The sequence below is a fragment of the Gadus chalcogrammus genome, chromosome 2, assembly GCF_026213295.1.
Source record: "Gadus chalcogrammus isolate NIFS_2021 chromosome 2, NIFS_Gcha_1.0, whole genome shotgun sequence".
Taxonomy (NCBI): domain Eukaryota; kingdom Metazoa; phylum Chordata; class Actinopteri; order Gadiformes; family Gadidae; genus Gadus; species Gadus chalcogrammus.
In genome coordinates this window covers 18,123,833-18,142,198 of record NC_079413.1, presented here as the reverse complement: position 1 = coordinate 18,142,198, position 18,366 = coordinate 18,123,833, and the positions used below count along the sequence as shown (strand labels likewise).

The 18,366-nt window shown below is 43.7% G+C and overlaps 1 protein-coding gene across 2 annotated transcripts in view; it reads right to left on the bottom strand.

The window, feature by feature from the left end:
- LOC130376227 (growth factor receptor-bound protein 2) overlaps window positions 1-18,366 on the bottom strand; it is a 57,376-nt gene that overhangs the window by 4,699 nt on the left and 34,311 nt on the right. For both annotated transcript variants that reach the window (XM_056583459.1, XM_056583451.1), the window contains exon 3: window positions 10,031-10,128. In XM_056583459.1, the coding sequence (XP_056439434.1) occupies window positions 10,031-10,128 (98 nt within the window). The remainder of the gene's footprint in view (window positions 1-10,030; window positions 10,129-18,366) is intronic.

Here is an 18,366-nt window from a genome sequence, read left to right as displayed (position 1 = left end):
TCAGAGTGCCCAGTAGCGCGTGCGTGTCCCCGAGTGGCCCCAGTGTGGTGACAGTCTGAGCAGCTGGCCGTGGATCAGCCGTCAGAGAGAGGAGGTTCTCTGGAGGAGCGGACACGATAAAGGCATTAGCCTGGAGGACAGCGGCCCGCCGCGGCTCCGAGCAATGCTTTTATTACCCCCCCGGCGTGTGAGGTGGTGAAAGACACATACAAAAAGCCAACACGAGGAGAGGAGAGGGAGATGCAGACCTCATTCTACAACCTAGTTCCAGGGAAGTTTGCTTACCTCTGCCCTAAAGTGACCATCGTCTCATAAAACATCACAGTTCACTTTTTCACTGTGTACACACACACACACACACACACAAGCACACACCTTGAAAAAGGTGTGTTACGTTTTGTATTTTAGAATGTTTTATTTATATGTGTATTTTATTATTAGTGTTGTTCTTGTTTGTGTGTGTGAATGTGCTCTTTCCAGGCCAATGAAGCCTTTGAATAAGAGGGACAGAGGGCTGAGTGTTAATATATAATCATATAAAGTAGAAAGAGATTGACGCCCAGTGACAACATTCAGACAGCTCTCCCTTTGTTCCTGTGTGATAAACGAATGGCCTGGCAATTAACCAAAACACACACACTATATGTCAAGGGCCATTGAACTGCCGAGCCCTGTAACAGAAGGGCTCCTGGCCTCTGCAGGAACAGTAGCAGGCAGACCTGAGAGGGGGTGTGGTCTGAGACAGGGGGTGTGTCCTGAGAGAGGATGTGTGGTCTGAGAGAGGGTGTACTCCTGAGAGGGGAGCGTGTCCAGTAGTGGTGCAACGGTTGACGGATTACCCGGGATCCGTACGGATCAACCCTCATAGTTGGGGACGCAAATGATCCGCGGATCGGCTGAAAAAAAGTTGTGCGTTCACGTGATCAGCGCATGTTTTACGCCTCGTTTTCACATACGTATGTTTATCGTATCCGTGCTTCCGTAAATTTACCGAAGGAGTCGCTAGTGTTTTACGTACGGACATGAATTTATTTACGGACAAAAGATGGGGGAGCGTATGATAATGGCCGTTTTTAGGAGACCGGTACTTTGGAACATGAGGATCGACATATACAGAGATAAAAACAAAACCAACCAGGCTTGGAAAGAGATCGGCGAGGAGTTTGGCCTGCCAGGTACTTGCATGTATTGTGAAAAACATAAAAACTTTCATACGGTATCTCCGTAAAACGACGGCGAAAGTTTAATTTTTTGAACGTATATTACGGACATACCGGACAGATATTTTACGGAGGGGAGGAGTCTCGGAGGAAAAACGGACATTACGGAGAATCACATAGGAATGAATGGACTTTCGGTCGGAGACGGTTGGATCGCATACGAGAATGTACGTATGTGGAAACGAGGCGTAAAGGACAATTCCGGTATTAACAACATAAGATAAGATAAAATAAGCTACAACTTTATTAATCCCCCGTAGGAGAAATTTGTTTGTTGCAGAACAGCCCATCATCAAGTATCGTAGCGAAATACAGTTTCTGTTGTGTTTTATTTGGAGTTCTGTAAATCCCATTGAAACGGAAACCGGAACCGGACATGCTTATGTTTGGTTGTGGTCTTTTCGCTTGGTTCCCCGTATCAACAGTAGGGCTAGAACCGAGCGAAAAGACTACAACCAACCTCCCTTGCAATGAGTCTTCCATCCGAAATCCATGGATTTACAAAATGCCAAATAAAACACGACAGAAAGTGTATTTCGCTACCATACTTGATGGAAAAAAAGCAGATGAGGATGTCTGCATTGCCTTGGGAGAGTCTAGACTCTAAACTCTCCCCAGGCAATAGAGACATCCTGAATTGTAAATCCAGGGTTAGGGATAATTGACTATCCTTGTTAAAAAGGAATAATGCCTCAATTTTTTAAAAATATTGACTATGCTTAAAGCAGGATTATTACCTAATTTTTCACTTTATTTTGTTTTAACACATTTGAAGATTTTATTTAAAGTCACATTTGTCTTATCCTTATTGTTGTTGTTGATCCGAAAATGATCCGACCCGTGACTCAAAAACCGTAACACGATCCGAACTGTGAGTTTTGTGATCCATTGCACCCCTAGTGTCCAGAGAGGGGGTGTGTGTCCAGAGAGGGGGTCCAACAGCAGTGCCCACCACCAGCATAGGCTATGTCAGAGTGGTAGATATAACAGAGTGGCGACACTTCCATTGGACTCCGTTGTAGCTCCTACTTCCGGGGTATGGAGCCTCGAATAGTTCCAAACAACCATTTTACGGCGTAGGAGATCATTAATTTCCATTGCTGGCCGTCGAGTAACTTCTGAGGTAAATTGATTAAATGGCTACCTGTTTTGAATTGTCAACTGTCTATATTGTATCAGAGGCCCTTTATGATGCATATACTGATATTTATTTGTAAATGCACAGCGTAATTATGTATACATTTATCTTGGTAGACGACCGATTGCCTGCTGGTTTGTTAGCTCGACTTCGCCATGTGAAGGTATCTACACCAACAATTACGAAGTTCAGTGGTGAATCTAACTTTTATTTAGTTAGTTATTTATGTTGGATTACTAGGATTTAGGTTGATTTAAGGACGGGTTTTATGATGCGATAGCTAGTAGAAATAACTTTGTTTAATTATATCCTGGAAAGGGTGATGGTTAGCACATGAAGCCCTACAGATTCCGCCGCTTCAACAATGCTGATTATGATGGGCGGTGAATTTAACCTGTATGGCTTTTTCGTCTTAACTTCTTGTTGACTGAATTGTTTCTCTTTCTTAGGGCCAAATTGATTATTTTTTGTTTTACAAGAGCCCTCTCTGCTCTCCTCATTAATTATTCCTTTTCTAGTTGCCTTATTAGGTCCTCCACAGTCGCCCCATCAGTCCCTGGCAGTCTGGTCCCTGGAGCAGCTGGTCCTGGATCACCTGCCCCTGGCAAAGTGGCCTCTTGATTGCTCTCACTGTCTCCTGTCATGTCCTTTTCATCACTCTTGAAATTAACCTCAATTTTTCCCTCAATCTCTAACAATTACAAGGTAATGTTGCTGTTATATGTATTTTGCCTTTGCAACTACTGTCATCTCCAATGTAAGGCAATGTAAGAAAATTAATTAAAGCTAAATATTTCTGTAATGTGAATTAAATCAGCTGCCACAATCAGAAACCAATAAAATGTATCAATGGATCTACCGGCAATTGTTAATTGGGTAGAAATGTGTCGATTATCTACATTGTGTGCAAATCCTCAGAGAATCCCTGACCTCTGGTTGTTTTTTAAACTGAATGTACAAATATGAATTATGTAATCTCATTAGGAGTGTAGTCTATCCTTGAATTACATGAAATGGGGAATATTGTCAGCTGCATGGATCACACCGAAGTTTAATTTGGCGCAATATGTGTGGTCCGTTGCACTTGGTTCTGGAGGCACCCTCACAGAAGGGGGTTTCCTCCTCTTCGGCTTAGGGCGATGAATGAAAACTGTTGGGACTGCATCGGGCCTCAACTTCAACATCCCTTCTCATTTTGTGGCAGTGAATTGGTCATCTTCAAAGTGTACCTGTAGGTAGGCTTGTAAGATCAGTTTCCATTGCACTTCAAATATCATTGAAAAATTCATAATTCTCTACACTCTCTAAACTACAGAATTATTATGCCCTTTGAAATGCTAGCAAGTGATGTGAACATTACTTACATTACATAGTTTTTGACTGTTGCTGACCCCTGTCACTTGTAAGTTGACGGCTGACCATTGCCATCCATTTCTTCGGACCGATTGGAGCATCCAAACGCTGCACACTACAGCCAACCATGATATGACCATTGATCTAAACCAATTTTGAATTTGCTCAGGGCTATTATAAGTATTGTAATGGCATAAAGTATAGTATATTTGCAACGTTATATGTTAATGGTTTGCCCTAAGTATATAATGTTCCCTGCTGTGTCCATTGTTGAATCTGTTAACACAATCGCACTCACTTGTTCTTGTTGTCACACTAATTGTTTAATAAAAAAAAAATATTATTCATTCATCCAAGCGTAATGAGTTGTTATTCTTTAATATATTTGATACTTTGTGTGGCTCATATCTTCAAATGATCATGGTAAAACATCTTGAATACTTTGATTTCAATACAGATGTAAGGTTAAAGTTAACGTGAAGCTTTCCCTCAAACTTAAAAACTTATCTGAGTAATACTTCAGACCTGCAAACTCCTCAGAGGAAAAAAGGTGACAGTGTCACGGGGGGATTTTTTTTTTTAATTGTAATATACAAATGACACTAGTCTGAGCGTGACTTAACAAAACTCGGCATCAAAACATCCTTGAGGCTTAGAAAAAATATTTTATTTACAACTGTCACAATTTTTTTTATATTATTATTTTTACTTATTATTGGAGAGACAAAAAACAATTATTATTCTGTGAAGTTGATGAATTGTCACTTTTAGGTTTTCTACCCAGTTACCAAAAAAAGAAACATTTGGAATAGTATGCGCTGTGGCAAGCACATGGTTTGCATGTGTTACTTCGAAGGCAAAAAAAAATCTAAAATACAAGAAAACACAAAAACCTACATTCAACCAGTGGGGTATGGCCCCTGACTCTCTGAGGAGGTAGGTACATCCGGGTACCCCCTCCATGCCAGGGCGCCCTGAATTTATGTTTATTAACAGCTCCTCCACCAGGGTCAAGACAATTTGAGGGCCAGATCCAGTCTGCCGACTGTCGGCCTTTTCACGATTGGCTTAAAAAAATGGCTTATTTAAATTTATACTAATACGATGGTGGGAAAAGCTTACCAGTTTGTATGTTTTTTATACTTCATTTTTATACTTGATCCGCTGACCGCTTGGAAGCCATCGGAGTATATATTTTTTTAGAAGAAAGGGGTTATGTGGTAGGATCTTTAAGAATGCTTAACTGGGATATTTATATATTCATGGCTCAAATATTAAGGATCATGCTTTTGACGTTTAACTAACGCATTTACGCGGTCAGCGATCCACTGCCAGGCTTTGGTTCTCCGGGTTGCAGAGGCTTTAGCGTTCCCTTTTCTTGTGATAATGTCCTCCTCGTCATAGCTCCCCAGGAGAACCTGAAGTTCCATTTCATTGAAATAAGCGGCCCGTTTCGCCATTTCGATCAGGGTTTCCATGATCCATACATCACGTCTTTTTAGGTTTGGCGGTGACGCACACAACCCTGGGTTAACCAACCCCGAGTTGATTGAACTAATGCATAACCGCTGCTGTGGAACCGAAAACTCTGGGTTAGTCTGCACAGGGTAAATCGTCCCCCTGTTGTCCCCCTACCACTCTAAATGTAAAACGGACATTTACAAATATGCAATAATGCAATAACAGACAAATACTTTTATGTGTTTTTTTCATTCATATTTACCATTCATATTGAAATCTCTGCTGTCGTCCCATAGAATAACATTGAAAGCGCGGCGTGTTTGGAACTATTGAGGCTTACATGAACCACGTGACAACCACGTGACCACCCTGTCGGCGAGATCATAGCGTGTCGCAGCTCTCTCTCTCTATAGCTCTGGGCTATGTATTAAGAAGGCATCTATCTGGTTACTAACGGCTAATATTCTGAGCTAAACAGCTAAACTTACATATGATTACATATGATTGTAAATTTTGTAATTTGTTTATAGTGGCTATTTATTTTAAACGCACAATGCACTATTTTTTTAAAGTTTACTTGTACATTGTTCATGTGTACAGTTTTACATTTTAATAAAAGAAAAGTTTATAATAAGACACGTGGTGTTTCTTTGATTTGTTTACATATTGTTCTTCATGTATTGAATGTTTGGATTAAACCTGCAGTACTGTAAATGTTCCTGATAAATATGCTATTTACATGCTTAACCCTGGTTCCTTTGATGTTAAATGTTGCACTTTTGATAGTATAATATATAAATAAATATAATAAACACTATTACACTTTTTTAAACTATTTCAGTTTATGTAGGCCTATCAGTGCTTTCTGAACATATTGAACACACTTTTAAAAATACCACGATAATACCGAAAACCGGGATAATTTGGGTCACAATAAGTTAAACACAGTTACATTTTCATACCGTTACATCCCTAATGTCAATCTGCCGATTCTGATATGCTCCAATTCAAGTATGGAGCGCTCAGCATGAAGATAGACGGAGCCTCGGGTTTGACTCGTCAGGTTTGGACGCTCAGAGGCTAATGTCGCTTTTCCATTGGCGGGTACGCTATGGACCCAGCACGCCTCAGCCTAGTAGTGAGGAAGCGGTATAGCCCAGCTCAGTTACAATAAACAAAGCTTTCGCCAGAAATACCTCACAGGTACTGTGTTTGTTTGTTATTATCCCCCTATCGCACAGAAGTGTGATTCTGTCGATCAATCAACGGACGGCGTGTGTAGCTCGAACTTGCCAGCATCCTTTCAGGCGTCTCAGCGAGCACCACCTTATCTCCATCACACTGAGCACTAGTGATCGTCCTATATATCGGCTAGGGATGGGCATGATTAATCGACGATCGACTAATTGATCGTTAAGAATTTTGTCGATTACGTACATTTTTCATAGATTAAACTAATGTAGTGTGCAATAAACATTTTACCACACGGGGGCAATATTTAAATTTGCGGCTCCTCCCCCGCAATAAACATCCCGCTTTGAACGGTGACCTCTTTAAGCCTAGCAGCTATAAAAAGCTATAAAAACTATAAAATGACTATTAATGCAGGCTATGTGGAAAATACGCCGACTTTGGCTCAGCCTGGCTCCGCCCTCTTCCGCTACGCAGCCAGATGGCTGCCGTTGAGTACGAAAAGTGTCCATCGCCACACACTTCGTGATTTGACAGTTTTCAGTACACTTATTTTCGCCCGATCTGAATCGGAACGCCCTACGTACTCAAACTTAGACTAGTAAGTACGGATAGTATGGATATTGGAACACGGCGATGTAATCATGAAGCGGACGAGGCCACGGCGAAGTCTGGTGGGCTGAACGATTTATCGTTTTCTGATTGAAATCACGATTTCAGACAACGCGATCTCAGGATCGCCAAAGACACGTTTTTTTCGGTTTTACTGTGCGTTCACGCGTCAACGTAGAGACGTGAATCAGGCAAATTAATATAATATAATTTTATATATAATATCATGGCCAAAAGCTGAGTGAGCCTCCGGATGGCCGTAGGGCTGGGAGCTCTCTTCGAGGGGTTTGTTTACCGGCGTTTGTTTACTGGCGTTGCAATGGTTAACATGCGTTCAACAGCGTGGCCACTGAGTCACATGTGTAACGTAACTTACTATTTTTTGTTGCGACTCCCGGAGCTCTATATAATAGTATCGTAATATAATATTTGTATATATAATATCACGGCCAAAAGCTCTTTGCACCGCCGGACGGCCGTAGCGCGGGGAGCTCTCATAGGGATTGGGCTTCTCGGGGTTTGCTTACCGGAGTTGCTATGTTTCCGGTCTTGTGTGTTCCAACGGTTTATTAGGTAGGCCTATCTAATAAATCTCTGTCTATTCAATACTTCATTCACTGCCTCTTCCGTGGTCATTACAATATTATGAATAGACTGCGTTGGGTTCTCCGACGTCTCTCCCTTTGTTGTTATACTCTAATGCACAAATTAACTAAAAGAGCCATCTTTGACTGTCTTAAAAAGTAGTAGTACTTTTCTAAGTTAAGACAGTCAAAGATGGCTCTTTTAGTTCATTTGTAACAACTGCAATTGGTCAAGGACTTTAGTTTACATTTATGTTTCTTAATAAATACATTTAAAATAAATTCTTAACTTTAGTTTTCATTCTTACATTAGAGTAATGGCATGTAATGTTTTAATGGTATGATGTCATGTTTGTAAATATTACTGTACATAATGAATATTGCACTGAAGCTTGATTTGAAGAAAATCGTGAAGAAAATCGAAATCGCAATATCTGCCAGAAAAATCGCAATGCAATCTTTTCCTGAAATCATTCAGCCCTATGTGGGACCATTATGATTTAAAAAATGACTTCTTGGGGAGCACTATAGGCCTACCACTCAAGGCGAGGTTAGCATCGAAGCAGAAGTAAAGAACTTTCTGAGCCCCTGGATTGTGAAAAGTTGTTCCCCCGCCTTGCCAAGTTAGCACGGAGGTATTTGTGAATCACGGCAACGTCGGTCCCCTCAGAGCGGGTGTTTTCGGCGGCTGGACTGATGGTCACCAGGCTGCGGTCTGACCCCAGAGCATGTCAACATGCTCATCTTTCTGAACAATAATCCGTAGACTGGTTGTTTAAGTTATAACATGATTGTTTTTTTGATATTATTATTGTTATTATTTTGGGAAGAAACTAGGGTTGTGTTTCTTTTTAGTTATGTTTATGAGCACCGGCTTCGAGCTGCATGCTCCGTTGCTTAGAGCAGAGTAGCGCATAACTATTGAACGGATCTGGTTTAACTGAGTTGTTCATCTAATAATAAAGATCCCAATGAGGAAAACACGCTGCATTTGTATTTATTTAATTTTGAATATAATTCTTGTTTTTAAATTTGAATGTAAAATATTAACGATTAATCGACTAACTGATCGTTAATTCTCCCGATGATCGACTAAGACAACTTAATCGAATGCCCATCCCTAATATCGGCCGGACGATATTATCGTCTGATATTTGCGTTTTTTACGTGCATCGGTATGGACCGATATTTTCTTCAGTATCGGCCGTTTTTTTTGTTTTTATTTATATATTTTTGCGTGATTTACAGACAGTTCAATAAATATTCTTTTTTTTTTTCAATTGAGACATTGTAACATTTGTTATCATTGTGTCATTTTTATGAGGTAAATTGAGGGAGGCTTAGCCTGGAAATCCAGACCCACATCTAGAAAGCTGTAGGGTTTGGCAAAGAGTAATGAAAATGGCCTAACTCGAGGGGCGGCATCAAGCATGCATTTGAAAATATCCAAAAATGTCCAATCAGAATAATACAAGGGGGGACGTATCCAGACCAGTGAAGCTAAACAATAGATAAGACTCTTGCCATATCTGGTCGGTAAAACAGCAACGCTTTTGGCCCGCCTATATTGATACATCGATGCGATTGATTAATGTTCTGGGCCAGGGGAGGCCCAGAATATACACGAGTATATTGCTCGTTCCAAGAGTGACTCGCTGAGCAAATTCAAATTGTGCTCTCACGAGAACTCTGGATTTCCAGGGTATTATGGGCTCCAAATATCGGCTCAAGAAAATCGGTATCGGCGATGAAAAAAGGCAAATGAAAAAAAAACGGTATCGGCCCTAAAAAATCCATATCGGTCGATCCCTACTGAGCACCACCTTAGGCCTAAAAAAATTTTTTGTTTGGTTCTGGTTTCCGACCGACCCCGTCAATTTATGTGCGACCCAAATTATTTTATGATCATGGAAGAAAAAAATAAAAAAATAACTATATGATGCAAACTATAATTACGTTTTTGTAAAGGCACCTCTTCATTCTGTACAAGGATGAGCGCATTCTCTCGTTTATAAATGAAAACAACCTACCTATCATTCGCTGCCGCTGGAAAAAAAAAAAATAATAAAATAAATTCCCTACCTACCCATGACCTCAACTGACAACCAACAGGAACCAAACTTTTTTTTTTTTTAGGCCTTATCTCCATCACACTGAGCACCACCTTATCTCCATCACACCACCTTATCTCCATTCCACTGAGCAACACCTTATCTCCATCACACTGAGCAACACCTTATCTCCATCACACTGAGCACCACCACATCTCCAATGTCACACTGAGCACCACCTCATCTCCATCACACTGAGCACCACCTCACCTCCACCAAACTGAGCACCACCTCACCTCCACCAAACTGAGCACCACCTTATCTCCATCACGCCACCTTATCTCCATCACGCCACCTTATCTCCATCACAGTGCACCCCGATCACCCCACCCAGACAGAGGTAGAGCCTCTGATACTCACAGATGGGGTTTCATCTCGATGTAGTTCTTGGGGATGAAGCCGTCTTTGCCGTTGAGCTCGGCCTTGTACCAGTTCTGGTCGCACTCCTCGTTTAACACCTGGAGGAAGAAAACAGAGCGCCGTTAGCCACGGAATACGGTAGAATACACGGAATCGCTAATGGTGTGGATTCCTGCTGTGCATGTTAGCGCAAAGGCTACTGGATGGATTCGATGACAAAGAAACGAGATGCTGATGAAGCAGGATAGTCAGATAGTGGCTACCGTCTAACCCTCCTAAGGACCTTTATCTGTATTCACTGTCTACGCCCTACCAGCTCCTTAATGACCCGTCTCTGTATTCACTGTCTAACCCCTTACATGCTCCTTTGAACAATAGCTACTAGGCTAGCTTGGCAACACACACACACACACACACACACACACACACACACACACACACACACACACACACACACACACACACACACACACACACACACACACACACACACACACACACACACACACACACACACACACACACACGTATATGTGTGTTTATATGGTTTCTGCATCTGTGTGCCTGTGTCTCAGTGTGGCCATTGCCATCAGATCCCGACTGTGGAGGGTTCATTCAAGGAGGTGAGGTTCTCTATATGGGCTGTATGGAGCACGTGCAGCGTCTGAAAGACACGCTGGCTGCAGGACGGTGGTGACCAGCACCAATACATCACATCCCTCTGTTACAGACAACAGCAAAACAAGGACAGCTTGTACAAGCGGCTCAGCCCCTCAGACGAGCACTGAAACCAGGGGTCTCATGAGGGGTCTGGAGGATGCCGGAGGAACCGTGGGGGGTGCTAGAATCTTGAGTGGAGACGTAAAGGCGTCACAAACCAGTTTACCAACCGGTCAAGGCAGCAGTCTTCCCCAAGATCTGCAGCCTACTGAACAGACAGACCTTCAAAAGTCTCAGGAAACCTCAACAGATACTATTTTTTGTTAATTAGCTATTTCGATTGCGATCTTGGTTTCACAATATTCTAATTTTCGGATTTTGGGTTTCCATGAAATATTTAACTTTTGGTGGAATGAATTTGTTTAATATATATAAGTTTCACTTTATACATTTAATTACTGAAATTAATTAACTTTTCAACAATTTTCTAAATCATTGATATGCACCTGTACATGAACGATTACTCATGACGATCCACTCGTCATGAGTAATCGTCATGAAATCGTCATGAAATGTCCTGAAATACATTTTGCACGGTTTGAATTAGAGACACGGTTGGGAAAGTCTACTGAGGACCGATACCTCCAGTGAACTTGGTTCATGAAAGATCGATGCCTTTAACCATAAGAACCAGGTTCCCCTTTCTTCTAATACTGCAGACTATGTGGTGGTGATGGGGGAGGCTGCATGAGGCTCAGGGTGGAGTAGAAAGGCTGTGACAGAGGAACACGATGAGAGCTGAGCTTGACCACGTTGGAGACAAATCTACCACTGCTCCCCAAGCCATGCAGGACCGCTATATTTACCATTATTTTCATCAATTAATGGATTGATATTTTCAATAATTGAGTTGATGAAACGACCAAGTGATGGCAATGAGGAATAATAAAGCACTTGTGGTGAATGAATGCCCAATCGATCCATCATAACGTGCTCTTATTGAGTGTCTGCTAGATTCTCCTCCACCTTGAAACATAGCACGTTCCAGTTTGTCTGTGGATCAGTTCAAAGTGAGCCAACCATCTCAGTGTGGTTCAATATGTCCTTCACAACGCTTTCAGTAGGGCTATCTATTGCGACAAATGGCCATCTCTCCCCCCCCCCCCCCCCCCCCCCCAACACACACATACACGAAGAAATGGAGTGTGTGACATCCTTCCTGACTAGAGAGCGACAGACAGACAGAGGGACACAGACAAAAAATAGACGAGTGAGAGAAAAATACAGAAAGCTGAAAGAGCTGGCGTGGATAGAGGGACGAAGAGAGAGGGGTGGATGGACTCAGGAGATAGAGATCACAAAGAGAAGGACTAGAAGGTAGAGAGAGAGAGACCCTTAAAGAGGGAGAGAAACGAGAGCAGCTCATGGCAGAGTGTGAGCGCAGGTCGGTGAGCCTCTCATCAACCAGGGTGTGGTTCACCTCCACACGACAGCATGTGGTCGCAGCCCTCCCCAGGGCTGGTCTCAGAGCAGTGCTGTGTATCTCTCCACCCCCCCGAACATTGTGTGGTCGCAGTCCTCCCCAGGGCTGGTCTCAGAGCAGCCTTCTAGGCCACGTCCAGCTCACCACTATCACCGAGCTTGGTCGTGGTCTCTTTTTTGTTTTTTTCACCCCACATTAAAGTAAGAGGTGCAGCTTCAGGTGCTGCCCACAAAGCAGCCCACAAAGCTGTCAATCAAACAGGAGTCTCAAAATATCCATCAACGTTGATTGGTTGATTTGGGCAATGTGGGGATACTAGTTGATTAAATAATGTGAGCGATCGAAGAGCTCTTACCAGGTGAGCTGGAACCCTAGAAACAGCCCTCACAGAGTAATGCTTAACGTGGCTCTGTGATTGGCCGCTTTATTTCAGACTATATGCAATATTATACTAATAAAGCTTCAAAAAGTAAAAAGCGATGACGTCAGCAGCTGACTGCGCCACTCATCAGTCCGGACCCTCTTACGACAGCGTGGTTTGGTCATCTGTTGGCTGGTTCATATTAACTAGAGCAAAGAAAAAATAATAATGGGGAGCGTGTTTTTCGCTGGTAATGTGAAATAGTCAGATCAGTGTCTGGGAATTAAGCAAATCATTGTAGTGACTCACAGCTGACTGAAAAGAGCCTCAGGCAGAGCATGGGAGTCAGGCATGGCTGTTTGCTACCTTCCAACCCCTCCCCATCCAGAACCATCAGCCTGAGGGCGCGGTGCGACCTCCAAACCCCTCCCTGTCTGGAACCATCAGCCTGAGGTCGGCTGAAGCACCTGGACCTGGGCCCAGCGGTTTGCTTCCATGTTACCCAATGCCCACCCCGGGGGGGGGGGGGGGGGGGGGGGGGGGAGAAGAGAGAGAGCGAGAGAGCGAGACACACACAAAATGTGTGAACCAACCACCTTCTGCTGCTATTCTGAGGACATTAACCCAGCGAGCAGCTTGGGGCTGCAGTCTGAGGGGGCTCAGAGCTCGGCCAGTTGGACCCTGTGCTCCAGATGTTTCAGATCCTCAAACTAGTCCCGACCCGTTTGGACCAGCCCCTAGCCACCTGGGGATAAGACCCAGTAGCATCAGTATCCACACTGACCTGCTTCTGAGTGAAACGTAATAAACCCATAATGATTGGAGCCGTCTTTCCAGGAAAGTGTCTAAGCCCTACCATCAGGGAGACAGCGCAGGAAGGGGCGGGCCTACCTCCTCTATATCCAATTCCCAAACAAGGACAGGAAGAGGGCGGGGCCTACACACACACACACACACTTGAGTTTGTGATAAGCTGCCTTTGTTTGAATGCATTTTAAAGGAGACAAGTTGACGAGTTTTGTACGGAACTACATGTGTTGGAATTTCTTCAGAGAAAATATTCTACATAAAAAAAACTATACGACAAATGATAATCGATTTGTGGTGTGTGAACTAATGATGCTTGTGCTATAGCCCACAGCCCCACAGCCATTTGGGCGCTGCGTCACTGACTTCATCACGGGGCAGGTTAGTGGGTTAGCTGGTTAGTTAACCATTTATTAACCGGTACACAGAACTTGACAGTATTCAACTTTTTATTCCACGTTTGCTAACTTAGGTTAATATTAACTTTGCACATTTAGATTAAAACAATGCATAAACAAAGTTATACATTTAGCTATACTATTACAGGTTAAGCTACTCGGTAGTAAATTAAGTCATTAAGATTAGCTCCAACTTCACCAGCTGCATCTTTAAAGTTATGAGGCCTACATAATAATTCATCCCTACTTTTAATTGATTCAGTATTTTTTAAATAAAGGCCACTTTCACTTAAGTAAAGTAATTTAGTTCCTCCCCCTCACTGCTTCTGCCACCACCGGTCCGTATCAACTATGCAGACAGTGCACTGTTGCTCTGACTGCAAGTTGCCAGTTTGTGTTATTCATGGCAAGCTGTTCACAGTAATTAAAGATATGGAGTTCAGTGCAACTTATGAAAGCAAACGCGTGCAGAATTGGTCCATCAGAGAAGTTAATACCATTATGTCTCTGGGGAGGTCACTGCTCTCTGCTGGGGGTCATAACACCCCGACCTTGCTGCTCCTCTAGTCTGCACGTAGACAGGAACAGAGGAAGGTCTGACTGCTTCAACATCTTGTTGCTTCTCTACTTGCTGTAATGTTCAGTTAACTCTGATCACCACAAAGTGTAGTAGACCCCTACGGCGACAGAGTCAACCATGCAAGGCGACAGCCAGCTCGTCAGGAGCAGTTTAGGCCCCGTCCACACAAAGCCGATTTCATGGCGAAACCGCAAAGGTCTTGTACGGTTCGGCCTTCCGTCCACACGAAGCCCCGTGAATCCGCTGACCGAAACCGTAAACTTCTGAAACCACCCTCGGAGGTGGTATCAAATCTACCCGGTTTCGTTTTGGATTCGTGTGGACGCCTGAAACCATAACGTCATCGCCCCACCCCTCGACCCTCTAGCCAATGACTGTTAAGCCCGCGGAGTCTCAGAACTCACAACAAAAAAGATGATGGCGGACTACAGGCTTGTAATCGTTCTGCAGCAGATCATGTCCCTTGTTGGGTTGCTAAGCCATTATTTATTGGGGCTGTTGACTGACTGTTTGTTTGTGTTGTTAGTGGTTCGGGGGGCAGCCTTTATGCGCATGCTCGCCTCTTCTTATTATTTAATTTTCTTCTGGATTTCTGTAGCAGAAGCAGCGCCCCTTATGGGCCTGGCATGTGTACTACAGCGTTTCTACAGATCTACCCGGTTTCGCTTGACTCCGTCTTTACGGAGATACTCCGAAACCGGATAGATCGAAACCGGAACGGTTTCACCCGTTTCGGCTTAGTGGGGACGGGGCCTAAGTGTCTTGCTCAGGGACACATCAACAATCAGCTAGGAGGAGCTGGGGCTCGAACTACCAACCTTCCGGTTACATGACAACTGCTCTCCCTCCTGAGCTAAGGCAACCCACATCTCGCACCCGTGCAGGTTGACACACATTCATCTTCTTCTTAGGGGTGTGCCAAAAAATTGATACATGTAAGAATCGTAATTCTCATTTACTACGATTCAGAATGGATATAAAATGGCCCAAAATCGATTTAATAATTTTTAAAGCTACTGAGAGATATTAATGTTTTGTGCAACAGTTGTGTTCCACATGATATTTTTGGTACTGCAACATTCCTGTGAAATGAAAATGCATCTTGTTCAACTGTACCATTTTTATTATACAGAGGCACTTTATTTTTGTTCCAATTTATTTTATAGCTAGCTTCTTAGAGTAGCAGTTGTGGTCCAGACAGTGGAAAAGGCACTTTCCTTAGAATTTAAAAGGCAGCATGTTTAACTGCACTATTTTTTTTATACACTTTTATTTTTGTTACTTAAGCAATATATGATATTGCTTTTATGCAACAGTTGCAAGAATTCCATCTAAGCATGGATAAATGTTTAAAACTTAGGGTGCACTCACACTAGGCCATCTGGACGTGGCCGTTTTCACACCTAACCGTGCTCAAATCTGCCTGTGTGATTGTGGCCAGTCTGACCAGGCCAGGCCAACTTGGCCACTTGGGAGAGGTGTGCTGCTACGGTACGGCCCGCAACGGTACAGATGCTAATGAGCCAACACCCACGGCTACACAACCTGAGCTGGATGACGTATGGTCCATGCGACGACCATGTACATAATAAAGGCGACGAGACTTCTTTCCCATTAAACGGTAAACATGGCGTCAAGCGGTTCAACTGTTGGTTCACGTTGGTCCCATAGAGAAGTCGAGTGTCTGTTAGCCATTTGGGCAGACGATGCTATTCAGACTCAGCAAAGTGCGAACTGTGTTCTCTGTGTTGTCCGATGTTGTTAAAACTCTGACTGGCGGCAGACTTTATTATGGTCCACAGGGGTTTTTCTAGAAAAACCCTAAGTAGCAGGGAGCAGACCCCTGCGCAAAGCCGAGGGAGCAACGCGACCGAGGCGGGGGATGGTGTGGAAGGGGGGTCTCCCCCTTCCACGGCGCGAAGCCTTTGAAAAAATAATGATTAAAATGGTACATTCTGAGGCTATCTTAGAGAGAAATTCTAGCTCTTGTGGTCATCCTGAAAAACTAAAATACTATCAACTTTTGACACACACATTTTGTGTGTGTCTCGCTCTCTCGCTCTCTCTCTTCTCCCCCCCCCCCCCCCCCCCCCCCCCCGGGGTGGGCATTGGGTAACATGGAAGCAAACCGCTGGGCCCAGGTCCAGGTGCTTCAGCCGACCTCAGGCTGATGGTTCCAGACAGGGAGGGGTTTGGAGGTCGCACCGCGCCCTCAGGCTGATGGTTCTGGATGGGGAGGGGTTGGAAGGTAGCAAACAGCCATGCCTGACTCCCATGCTCTGCCTGAGGCTCTTTTCAGTCAGCTGTGAGTCACTACAATGATTTGCTTAATTCCCAGACACTGATCTGACTATTTCACATTACCAGCGAAAAACACTTTTGATGTACTATCAACTTTACCATGTAAATAAACACGACAAATTTCAAAAATATTGGCTAAACTTTTATTAAGTAGGACAAATCACAACAGCAGCCGTCTGTTCCTGAGACTGCCCCAACGGCTCACTGCCTTGTCAAAATCAAATTGATCAATTGCAGGCCCCTCAATACTGATCCTGAGGAGGTGGTTCAGGGTAGCGTTAGTCATGGTAGACCTCCTGTGCCATGCCTCTATGGAACAAGTTTTGGGGCTCTAGAGTCAATAATGGCGACGCTATAGAAATGTTACTATTGTTGTCGTTTTCAGTTTTGCACTTTGTAGACGGTCCCTAAGCTCGCGGCTGAAAGCCGACTGCTTGTAGAAGCCAATGCAATTCAGTTATGCACTTTGCAGACGGTCCCTAAGCTCGCGGCTGAAAGCCAACTGCTCGTAGAAGCCAATGCAATTCACCGTTCGCTAAAGACGGCTCGTTTGGATGAAAACTATGTTGTAGCTGGTTCTCTGGGTTACTACACTTTTATTGGGCTAATTCGGCCGTGCAGCTGCCATTTAGTTCCCTGCTACGGGTTCCCTGGTAACAGGGAACCCTGTTCGACTGTTCGTTTTGCTCTCGCAAAACTCTTGATCAACACTCAGCATTTGTTTATTTCTGTCGTTCATTGAAACCGCTTTGTGCAGAGAGAACTGGAATGGTCTTGTATACTTGCTTAGCATCTTAGCGCCTAGACCAAAAACCCATTCAAATACATAGTAGCTAGCTGCTAATAACTTTAACGTTAGCATGTCGACTCGGTCTGGGAAACTCCAATTCGGATCGGAATATTTTTGGAGTAATTATAAGTTATTTGAGGATCAGACACATTGTCAGGTGGTGGTGTTGGGATATTTTAGCGGAGAAAAGATTTTGAGAATTTTTCGTTTTGAGAAATAGTGTATGTTGTACAGCAGCATGTAAGTACAGATCCAAGTCTGACAGGTTCAGTCGGCATTTCGGTAGGATGGCGCACGCCGGGAGTATCGGGGCGCACCGCCCTTGTTCCCTTGTTTAGAAAAAACCCTGGTCCATGCAGCAGACGCTTGGTGATGACGTGTTACGACGTGATGACGTATGTACAAGAGCCTACCGTGGCCAGACCACAGTTACGACGGCCAATGGCCACGGCCAGGTGGCCTAGTGTGAATGCAGGCCAGAGAACAATTGGGCCAGTTGAGCACGGTTAGGTGTGAAAACGGCCAACGGCCACGGCCAGATGGCCTAGTGTGAGTGCACCCTTCATAAATGTGAAAAAGACACTTTAATGTCTCCATTTTTCATTCTGTCTTGCAAAGCAGACTGGAGCAGATCATGAGGATCCTTTGCACACCTATAGATTGAAGCAGAAATCCTTATGAATCAAATCTTTTTGAATCGAATCGTAGCCCCAAAAATAGGAATCAAATCGTGAGATAGTAAAAGAATCCCACCCCTACTTCTTCTCACACAATCCTTTTTAAAAGCATCTGTCACACTGCACAGCCCTGCACTAAAGAAGTAATTGCTGCGTCCAGCGGACATGTTTTAGTTATTGGTTCCTCATTTTCCATGGAGGCAGTGATGGTCAGCTGATGAACTAAGGTAGGACCAACAGACCTTTGTAAAAGATAACCTGGATTAATCATTATCTTAA